This window comes from Littorina saxatilis, linkage group LG4 (assembly GCF_037325665.1).
Source record: "Littorina saxatilis isolate snail1 linkage group LG4, US_GU_Lsax_2.0, whole genome shotgun sequence".
Taxonomy (NCBI): Eukaryota; Metazoa; Mollusca; class Gastropoda; order Littorinimorpha; family Littorinidae; genus Littorina; species Littorina saxatilis.
The window spans coordinates 26,638,535-26,650,329 of NC_090248.1; the positions used below are offsets into that span (position 1 = coordinate 26,638,535).

An 11,795-nucleotide genomic window follows, 5' to 3' on the forward strand; every position below is an offset into this window, starting at 1 on the left:
TCATTGTCAACCAATCAAACCCCGCGGTTGGCACCCACTTTTGATTTGTGCACTTCAGCTGTAGCTGGGGTGTGCTCTCCTACAACAGTTGTGTAGCATAAGTAGACCAGAGTAGAGCTTCCGCCACCCTCTCCACCTAGTGGCATGTGCCTGCGAGTGGTACCTCCAACAAAAAATAAAACCTTGGAACCAGGAATATTAAAAGTGTCCCGTCGCTGCAGGTATCTTTTTTTATGACAGGTATGTTTTGGTCAAGTTAATAGACGGAGGAACAATGTAAGACGTCCTTAATTGAAAGGTGTCCCTCATCGGAGGTGCCTCAGAATGCAATTATGTCCAGTTATATAGCTGGTTGTTAAACATCACATCTTTTGTGCGTTTGTTTTCTGTAGCAGCACCATTACCAAGATCTTCTGGTCTGTGAGATAGTAAATGTTGTCTTTTGGTTTTAGTGTCCTTCTAAAGCTTTATAAGTGCTAACAGTGAATACTTGGCACACAGTAGAAACAAACAAATTAAACGTATATAATATATAGTTGCATAAACAAAGGTTTTATAATGAGAGGAACGAGTGCCAAATGTATATCTAGATCGATGGTGAACGATAACACTTTGATTTGTGGGGTGGGGGTGGACACAGAGAAAGAGAGAGAGAAGGAAAGAGACAGACGGGCAGGCGGACAGACTGAACCAGAGAAAATTTCGATTATGTGAATCTTTGTTGTTGAACTGTGCCAACAATAACAGCTGAATGACTATATGTTCCTCCTGTCACCCATGAAGATGACAATTAAATCAAACCTGTGAATTACGCTCGAATTACTCGACAACACAACACCTCACAAGGCAACGCAACGCACCGCACCGCACAGCACACCACACAACACAACGCTTATGCATGTTCTTCAGGTGGATCGCCTACGATCTGGACAATCGCCAGACGCACTGTGAACGGTTGCTGCGCCAGGTGAGACTGGGACTGCTGACCAATGACGCCTTCTTCCGCATCCTTAACTACCACAAACTGACCACTGCCTCCCCCGCTGTCCATTCTGTGCTCCTGGAGGCTTCAAAAATGATGGGACAGCCAGAAGTATGTCATCTCCTCGTTGTTCTTGTCTTTTTCGTCATCATTGTCGTCGTCGTCGACATCATCATGTTGTCGTCGTCATCATCATCTTCATCATCATCATCATCATCATCATCATCATCATCATCATCATCATCATCATCATCATCATCATCATCATCATCATCACAACCGACGTCGTCTTCGGTACTGTCATCGCCAGTCACATCGATATAATGATCATCGCGGCCACCAAAATCTCTCGTCGTCCGCCGTTTTCAAGGGAAGCATATACCGTTTCTGTAGCATACAGTTGCTAGTTGCTGTCTGTGATGTAAGTCTTATTAACCCTCTCATTGTCTCAATGGTTTTTTTTTCAACTCCCCATTATGTTTTTCTGATCTGATGAGAGAAAAACGTGCCTCGTATGCAGTCAAACCTGTCTCTAACGACCACCCAAGACACCGAGCAAAAGTGGTCGCTGTAGACAGACGGTCGCTATGGAAAAGTGAAATATGTTGAGCCAGAACTCTTCGGGATCGGTTGGGGTGGTCGTTGTTCGCAGGTGATCGAGAGATGGTCGCCAGGGCAGGTTCGACTGTATAGTGTATTTTCAACTGTTTGTGTAAACAGGTGAGGGCAACGTTTTCCCAATGCGTTCCTCGCCTGCCTACCAACCTGGTGTTCGTGTTCGGAGGTTCCCATCTGGGCTGGCCGCTCCAAATCGTGGAGGCCCTTGACATCCGCTCCGTCACCTGGAAGGAGTGCTCAGCGCTGGAGTTTGGTGAGTTTGGCATTGAGTGTATTTGGGGTGGCTCTCATTGTGTATGAGTGAAGACTACGATTTTTTTTCTGCAGTACAATTCTGTTTGCCTTCTCTCTGCGTTAGATGCGATCTGGGACCGCGCTGATTGAAATAGAGAACGCCCTATGAAGTCCACCCATAACAAAACAGCAAATCGTGACCCGGACCTTCCCAAATCTCCACTGAAAGGATGCATTAACGGGTTACATCACTTATCTAGGGACACCTTGATACTTGCTGCGTGGTGTCCCTTTCTTTTATTTCAACGGAGGCCGAACAAACTTATTTTTCTTCGTCTTCAATATTCACCAACGTTATCTTCTTCTTCTGCGTTCATGGGCTGAAACTCCCACGAACATTCGTGTTTCATGCGCAAGTGGGGTTTACTGTACGTGTATGACCGTTTTTACCGCGCCATTTAGGCAGCGATACGCCAATTTTGTGGGATGCATGCTTGATGTTTTCGTGTTACTACAACCCACCGAACTCTGACATGGATTACATGATCTTTTCCGTGCGCACTTGCAAGGTCTTGTGCTTGCGTGTAAACACGTAGTGCGACAGCAGGTCTGCACATACGTTGACCTGGGAGATCGGAAAAATAGTCACCCTGAACCCACCAGGCGCGGCCGGGACTCGAACACTCAACACTACGCATGAGAGGCCGGCGTCTTATCCCCTAGGCAATTGCGCCCGGCATATCAACGTTATCCGCATTCTGTCCGTCTTTGTCAGGGCCGCGTTCCTATCACGGTACGGCCGTGCTGGATCGAGTAGTGTACGTGGTGGGAGGCTTCGACGGGACCGACTGTACTTTATTCAATAGTTGCCCAAGTCATTCTGTATGTGTCTGTTCATATCAGGGCCGCGTTCCTATCACGGTACGGCCGTGCTGGATCGAGTGGTATACGTGGTGGGAGGCTTCGACGGGAACGACTACACGAACTACTGCACGGCCTTTTACCCTACCTCGGGACAGTGGATTCAGGTGGCTCCTATGCACGACAAGAGGTAGGAATTTGACTGACAGACGGGAAGACAGACAGAAAAACGGACAGACAGACAGTCACAAACAGACAGACAGACAGACAGACAGACAGGCGGACGAACCAACAGACAGTTACAAAGACAAGCAGACACAAACAGATGTTCATGTAGAAGAACAGATTGACAGCTTGCATGCACGCATACACTCACACACGCACGCGCGCACATCCTTTTCATCGTTGTTTTATTCAGCTTTCCAGAGTGTTTTCGTCAAAAGATTCCCTCCATGCGCAACTCTTCGTCGTCTCTATCCCTTTTCTCAACAATCATGACAAATGGTATCATCAATTTGTTTTTATTTTCCTCAACATTCTCAAACTTTCAGCATTCATCCATTGACATAAATTCACGTTCCTTTGCTGTACAAAGGTAAGGCAAAAAAAAAAAATATGTGTGGTTACGGTAACATAGCCAAAAAAAATAGGGTAGGTAGGTAGGCAATCACTTTTTTTTTTTTTAACTTTTTTTTCTAATGTGTACAAATTAAACCTACTTGACAGGGAAATAAGTGTGCGACTCGGGCGCTTTCGCTTTCATTGCGTTTTTTGCACTCGTTTTATTTTTTTTTTGATTTTTTTTTTTGACAAATGTAATAAAAAGTTATAGGATCGGCCCCTAAAAATAGGGTAGGTCGGGTTACCGTAACCACACCTATTTTTTTTTAGGCCTAATCGCATCTTTGAAAACGTGTTGACCTTTGTGCTGTCTGCAGATGCTACGTGAGTGTGGCAGTGCACGACAAGCACGTGTACGCCCTGGGAGGCTTTGACGGACGGACGAGACAGCGGTCAGCAGAGAAGTTTCACCCGGTGTCCAACCAGTGGACCATGATACAGCCCATGCTCTGTCCTCGCAGCGACGGGGGAGCAGCCACCCTCAAAGGTGAAAAGAAAAAGATGAAATCGATGCTGTTCAAAGATACACTTCTCTTCCCGTGTAATCGTGTTGGTACACCGCAATCTAGATCTGTCAAGGCTTTAACGTGGAGCAAGGCCATTCTTCCTCTTGAACAAATACCTAAAAGCAGCTTGCGTATCTTTTACCTGTGCAGAGTTTTGAGGGAGGAGGGGGGGGGCGCTTAATTAATTTTAGGTGCCGATTTGCAGATTCCTACCTTCTTTCAAAAAGTCTTTCAGATATCTTTTTCATGGTTTTCTAGCTCTAACGTGCAAAAACTGGTAACGTTCAAGGGGAAAAGTAACCAACTGAGCCCACCAAAAAATTGCCATTTTGAAAGAATCGTTCCAGTAATGCCATTCTGTTGTAAAAAGCAGCAACCTTTGCCGATCTTGCAGACAAAATCTACATCATGGGCGGGTTCAACGGACAGGAGAGCCTCAACTCTGTGGAGTACTACGACCCCGTATCTTTTACCTGTGCAGAGATTTGAGGGAGGGGGGGGGGGGGGGGGCGCTTAATTAATTTTAGGTGCCGATTTGCAGATTCCTACCTTCTTTCAAAAAATCTTTCAGGTATCTTTTTCATGGTTTTCTAGCTCTAACGTGCAAAAACTGGTAACGTTCAAGGGGAAAAGTAACCAACTGAGCCCACCAAAAAATTGCCATTTTGAAAGAATCGTTCCAGTAATGCCATTCTGTTGTAAAAAGCAGCAACCTTTGCCGATCTTGCAGACAAAATCTACATCATGGGCGGGTTCAACGGACAGGAGAGCCTCAACTCTGTGGAGTACTACGACCCCGCTAGCGACCAATGGACCATGGTACGACCCATGAGAGACCGCAGAAGCGGGGTGGGCGTTGCCACTCACAGGGGCGTCTTGTATGCCGCAGGTAAGTGATTCAATTGATATGATACAAAGCAGACTAGTGGACCATGTTGCGACCAATGAGAGACCGCAGAAGCGGGGTGGGCGTGGCCACTCACAGGGGCGTCTTGTATGCCGCTGGTAAGTGATTTGATATGATACAAAGTAGACCAGTGGACCATGGTGCGACCAATAAGAGACCGCAGAAGCGGGGTGGGCGTGGCCACTCACAGGGGCGTCTTGTATGCCGCTGGTAAGGGATTTGATATGACACAAAGTAGACCAGTGGACCATGGTGCGACCAATGAGAGACCGCAGAAGCGGGGTGGGCGTGGCCACTCACAGGGGCGTCTTGTATGCCGCTGGTAATTGAATTGATATGACACAAAATAGACCAATGGACCATGGTGCGACCAATGAGAGACCGCAGAAGCGGGGTGGGCGTGCATGGCCACTCACAGGGGCGTCTTGTATGCCGCTGGTAAGTGATTTCATATGAAACCAAGCCGAATAAGGCAAGATCGCACAAAGGCGTGTTGTAGGTAAGTTATTCGATAAATCTTAAACTAATGCTACCAATGAGAGACTACCACAGAAGCGGAGTGGGCGTGGCCACTCTCAGAGCCACTCTAAGAGGATTCGTGTATGCTGCTGGTAAATGAATGGATACAACAGGTCTAATGGTATTTCCGGATTAGTTCCGGAATGAAAATAAGTCAAATGGAAACTTTAAACACGTGTAGGTATATTTTTAATATTTTTTATATTGCCTTTTATGTAGTAAATCCAAAGCGTGTCAAAAACCACTGGGCCCTATTACGTAAGGCCCCCTGAACTCTCCCCCCCCCCCCCCCCCGATTTTCTGTTGTCCCAGCATTCATCCATATTATTCCTTTGCGTTGTGCAGGTGGTTTTAACGGTACTCGACGCCTGGCAAGCATGGAAAGATACGATCCAGACACGGACGACTGGAGACCTCTGCCTCCGATGCTGAACGCAAGGAGCAACTTTGCTATGACTGTAAGTCAGATATTACCTGCTATTTAGACTCGGTCGTGTGACAGACGTTTTCTACCACACGAGATTACGTTGATTGTCTAACGAAGCCGTCAGGCTGAGTTAGACATCAACTAATCGAGTGTGGAAAAAAACTCTGTTACACGACCAAGTCTGAATAGCATTTATGTCTCACAGCTTCAACAGAGGAGAGAACAAACACGTTTTGAGTACTCACGCTTTGACAGGCTAGCTAACCCACCAGCCATGATTGTAGAGAGATCTACTTTCATGGAAGTGACCGAACAACTATGAATGACGTCTGGGTATGTGTGCATGACGTCACAGTCACCGTCACAGTCTGTATCTTTTGAAGCATCGCATTCTTTATGTCGTCTTTCTCTGTCTGCATGCGCAAAATGTTTGTTCTCTTCGGTTTGTTTGTCTTATTTGTTCACAACTCTGTCCTTCATAATTCAGACTGACAGGCCCCATGAGCGAGCCGATTTCCAATGGTAGCTAAACTCGCGTATGAAAACAGTACTGTCGGGTGGGATGTCATTTGCAGTATTCTCGGTGTTGTCGAATTTTTGAACAGAAGAAACGATAAAAGCTGGAGAAATGAAAGCCATGTGTGCACTTTTGGGGGGACGATTGCGAGTTTGACTCTGTTCTTGCCATGCTCCAAAACGTGTAACATAGAATCTTGCACACGTTTGCTTTAGTAGTGGCAAAGAAGGAAAGCGCGTGTGACATAGTGCTGTATATCACGTGCCAAATCTATAAAAAAAAAATCTGCGATATCGTATGTTGAAGGGCAGAAAAGGGACAAACTGCGTACATCATACAGACAGGCCTTTTCAACGACTGATCGAAGGGACAACTGACTGCATGCATGATCCAGGCGAAAGGTCAACTGTCTTTGACCGATTCGGCGCAGACACCTTGACAGAGTCCGCTCAGACTCACTGACTCTTGTTTGAAGTAGTGTCACATTGGGGCAATGCAAGTCACCTTGAGCAATCAGGCAACGACTTCATGTATAATCCGTGCAGAGCCTTTGATGTCGACGCCAGTAGTCCCCTCCCAAACGTTCATCCTGCATATCTACACGACGTTTACCCTGCAGCCATTTTAAGAAGATTTCAGAACTTAATTGACAGTCTCGCCAAAATGCGCCCTTATGGGCCACAGTCATTCAAACTGTCAATTAAGTTGGGGATTAGTGTGGGAAGGGTTTAATTGCTTCTTTGACTTTATAATGATGTTGTGACCTTGGAATAGTTTTCTCATAGCAAGCCATCAAAAGACAACGATTAACAGTCTGTGAGTTTCTCGTGTCACGCACAAGGAACAAAACCGATGATTAATTGATCATTATGCGCCTACCGGCCACCGAATACTGTATTTTTCGGCCAACAGTGGCGGGGTAGCCATTCGCCGTATATGTTTCAAATCGCCGCGCTGGCCGTACTTTTCAAGTCCTGACGTCAGCCGGATCGAAGTTAGTGAGAGAAAGCAGGGCTGATGTGCACGAGAAAGTGACCAATCAGGTGGGAGAGCCAGCCGCGGTGTTGGATTGGTTGTAATTGAGATGTGTTGGGATTTAAACGAATCGGGCCCCGCGATTTGTTCTTACCCGTTTGGGTGGCACACACTTTCGCTTCGTGCACCTCAACCCAGGTGTGTGTATGCCCGCCTGCTTGACTTTCTTTCTGTTTGTGTCTATATTTATGTTTCTCTGTCTAAAACGGTGATCTGACCCTGAACGGCACATTAATGTACACCATCAAAAACGAAAAAGCAAACGGCGTTTTGGGAAGAGGCAAAAATGGAAATGGAGAAATCCTCCCCTAAGGCGCATCTGTTTACTCCAGTCCAGCCCCTGCGCCTAATCCGTAGCTAGCTACCGGTATTGCCACCGATTTTATATTACGTTGGCCTAATATGGCCGTTGTAAATAGGTTAGAAGCTCACGCTTTTCAATAATTTGACATTGACACAGTGGATGCATAAGCTATCAAACGCATCCATTTAAACTAAATCCGTGCTGGGTAGATTGACCTTTTACAACACAGTATATTGGATCGTTTGCCCCGAAACCAACGGCCTACAATTTCAAGGACACGCAGATGGGAACTTATAATCTTTCTCATAACTGAAATGTATATACACACACAGACTCACAGACACACAGACACACAGACATACACACACACACACACACACAGACATACACACACACACACACACACACGCACGCAATCACACACACAAAATCACACACACAAGATTAAAGGCTGACATAGTCCTATTTAATTAGTTTAATTACTTCCAGGGCTTTTCCCATCGTTGCGGGGATGTATAAATTAAGCTTCCTGCAAAGTTTTAGCTTTGAAGTCCTTACCAATTACGAGAAATAATTAATTCTTTATTGCATTGTTTAGCAACAGTTCTCCAGGACTTGGGCTATTTTTAGACCGTTGACGTCACTTCGTGACGTTTCGTAAACCAAAGATGGCGTTTGAGACTGTTCTGTTTACATTCGACACTATCAACACCACTTTGCAATACTGAAATATTTTTTTCTGTGTTCGAAAGCTACAGCCAATCGTTATTATATCCCCTTAGGTACAGTTTTATAACATTATTGGCACATGTAAACAATATGAATTAATTAATGAACGCTACGAATATGGCAGCCTTTAAAGTCTCATGTAGGGGAAAGGCTCCTAATATGGACCGGCTCCTAATATGGACCACCTCCTGTTCTGACAAACTAACGGCGCTAGAGCGCTCAAAACAATTTCATTCGCTTTATTCACCCTCTCTGAATAAGTTGCACATGTCAAAACAGTTGCAGAAACACAAACCTCAAAACCGTTAGGCTTTTTCTCTTTTTTTCACTTTTGGCAGGGTTCACTCTAAATTTGCCGCCTAAAACGGACTCGTTTCTGTCCACAGCCAAAGCTTTCATAACACACAAATCGCTATATATGACAGCTCAGACAGTATTTGTTACATTTTAACAGTGTGTACCCCAAGTTTCTACTGCAAACAAAAAATAATAGCAAAACCTCAAAGTATGTGTGAGTCCCCTAATATGGACCACCTTCAACAAATCGAAGAAAATAAAAACTAAAGGCAATTTCAATTAATTCATTAAGAAGCTTGCTGAAAATAACCTATAACTAGCCCTCGAGATTTCAAAAAAATATAACAAATAGTCTTTTTTTTGTGGAAGTTGATAATTTCACTTATTTTCACTCTGTTTTTGATAAGCTTCTTCAGTTTCCTGGTGTGCTTCAAAATAATGCTCTCATCAACCCAAAACAGCTAAATCTAAAGCATAATAATTATTTGAATTAGTCTGACTTGCACACTAAGTTGTATCATGTTATTTTGAAGTATAGGGGGCTTTTTACAGTGATTCGTGAAGGCCGCTTCACTGGTCCATATTGGGCGCCCAGGCTCCTAATATGGACCATTTGTGATTTTTTTCTGTATTTAATTTTTGCTGAAGGTCTATCAAAGCTATTTCACTCTAATTATGCCTAACGGTTAAACTAAGAGAGAAGGACTACCAACCACAAAATGAAACTTCTTCGCAAGAAAACAAGCTAGTTATCAGCAATAAACAAAAAGTGGTCCATATTAGGGGCCCTTCCCCTATCAAGATCAGATTCGTTAAAATAAAGTTCAGTTATGAGAAAGATTACAGGTGCCCATCTGCGTGCCCTTGAAATTGTAGGCTGTTAGTTCCGGGGTGAACGATCCCACATAGCTGTGTCGTAAAAGGTCAATCAATTTATAAATCAATTGCCACTAAAAATGATAAACACAAAAATATGAGTGACGACGCTAGGATAGGGCAGTCTCCCATCGCCGTGACTAATGAATCCGTTTATCGTTTAAGACTGATTCTTCGGTGGTTCGGAAGTTTTTGTGGAGCTTGAAATGATTCGAGCAATGGGAATGAAATCGTTCGTATTTTTAAATCACTATCTCCTTAACACACACACACACGCACGCACGCACGCACACACACTCACGCGCACACACACACACACACACACACACACACACACACACACACACACACACACACACACACACACACACACCGAAAGGAATAGAGAGACAGAGAATGACATGCAGACGGACAGACAGACAGACACAACAACCGTGTTGACATATATTACTCTACATATATGTTACTCTCATTCTGTCTGGAACGTCTTTTACTTAAAGCAAATTTAGTCAATTTTCTTTAACTGTTTCAGTATAATAAGCGTATAATTATATGTGGCTTCAGATGGCGGAGGACCAAATACTGGTGATCGGTGGATACGGGGGAAGACACACTACAGCCAGAGTTGAGCTGTATGACGTTTATAATGACCGTTGGTAAGTGGACCTTTGATTTATACAGTTATACAGTAATATAAAAATGCTTACTTTTATTTGCGAAGCGTGAAGCTATGTTCTGAATTTCAGCAGCATCACATTTTCAATGTTAAATGTCACGCATTTCAATCATCTCACTTTCGTGCATTTATTGCGATGTTGAAATACCTTTGTTTGCTATATTTTTTGCGTTTCGGGGGAAAACTTTGCTGTACAATAAGGAAAAACACACTTCCTAAATGATCCATAAGAGAGAAATTCTCTCACACACACACACACGCACACGCACACAGAAGCGCGCGCGCACGCACGCACGCTCAACAGTAACCCTCACCTGACAAACACTCGCACGCGCGCCCGCGTCATCACCCCCTCTTGTACACAGACATAGACACACACTCTCTCTCTCTTTCTCTCTCTCTCTTTCTCATTGTATGGAAGATTAGGCTAAGCCTAAAACCTTTTCTAATAAAGTTCTGAGTTCTGAGTTCTCCATCGCCCCCACCCCTAAACACATATATCACTCATTATTATGTCCCCTTCCCCCTACAGGACAGTGTCGACAGAACTAAGCTACTCCAGGAGCGCTCTGAGCGCCTGTGTGGTCACTGGTCTTCCTAACGTTGACCACTACACCTCCCGCTACTCTCCGGACCTCAGCACGGACTCCGTTGACCAGCTGACCTCCCCCTGACCTGTATGCGCACAGATTGAACAGCATTTTCTCCTCAGTCGTAGAAGTAATGCATTGCTAACTTGGTTCTTCTGTCCCCAGCTATTTGGGACATAGTGTGGTTATATACTTAGAGTGGAAGTAACATGCTAGGATGCCTGTCGGCTAGGAGGCTGCGCCCGTTACTAAACTTAGTGAAGAACTATCATGCGATTATCCCAAAGAGCTGGTTGGGTATGTGTATGGTCGCAACAAAGCAACAACAATATTGAAATGAATAGCATCTTTCAGCGTATGCACACACTCTCCCATTTTTGAACCATACCTAGATATTTTTTCAGCCATGCCTTTCGTGGTTTGTAAGCCGAAAGCCTTGATGGAATTTCTAGTGCATTCTATGCATGTGCAACTAGAGAAAATATTAAGACAACAGGGTTTTTGTTGGAGCTTAGAGAAAATGGAGAAGTAATTTTAGAGCGTTATATTTACATTTTTGTGTAAGCTGATCCTTTTGATATCTGCATTAGTGCAATCTTGTGATTTATGAGACTCGGTATAGACAGTGTGGTAGGTATTTGCCATTAACTTTAGCGAATATATTTGACTGAGTGTAAGTTTTACCATGCAGAAAGACAATATATGCGTTTAATTTTACTGACATTTAAATTTATTACACATAGATTATACATTAGTGATGATATTTACCAATTACAGATTCGGCAAGAGTGCCAATATTTACAAACTAGTAAATTCGGTTACATTATACACACAATAGAACAATCAAATATGAAAAATAAAGCAAGGTATGAACACAGCATACATTTTTTTCGACCGATAGATACGCGGTTTGTTTTCATCTGTAAAGTACCGTAGACATTATGACTGTCTAAACTATGATAACGCGCGTATTATTACGTATCATGACATTGCCGTTTGTTTGCTTCAATAAAAAAAAAGTGCAACGTTTAAGATTATCAAGTGTTTTTTGGTCAGCTGGGTGTGTTAGGTGCGATTTTCACCTTTGTGATGCTAA

At 44.0% G+C, this 11,795-nt stretch overlaps 2 protein-coding genes across 2 annotated transcripts in view; both read left to right on the forward strand.

The window, feature by feature from the left end:
* The window catches only part of LOC138963666 (kelch-like protein 10), a 14,601-nt gene extending 10,290 nt beyond the window's left edge, over nt 1–4,311 (forward strand). The window contains exons 5-9 of the mRNA XM_070335513.1: nt 910–1,093; nt 1,703–1,853; nt 2,738–2,885; nt 3,634–3,803; nt 4,217–4,311. Of these exons, the coding sequence (XP_070191614.1) occupies nt 910–1,093; nt 1,703–1,853; nt 2,738–2,885; nt 3,634–3,803; nt 4,217–4,311 (748 nt within the window). The remainder of the gene's footprint in view (nt 1–909; nt 1,094–1,702; nt 1,854–2,737; nt 2,886–3,633; nt 3,804–4,216) is intronic.
* Nucleotides 4,312–4,556: 245 nt separating this feature from the next.
* LOC138964348 (kelch-like protein 10) lies at nt 4,557–11,731 on the forward strand. Its single transcript, XM_070336279.1, has 4 exons — nt 4,557–4,711; nt 5,594–5,706; nt 9,998–10,089; nt 10,642–11,731. Exons 1-4 carry the CDS (start codon nt 4,567–4,569, stop codon nt 10,781–10,783), a joined length of 492 nt encoding a protein of 163 aa, XP_070192380.1. The 5' UTR covers nt 4,557–4,566; the 3' UTR covers nt 10,784–11,731.
* Nucleotides 11,732–11,795: the final 64 nt, after the last annotated feature.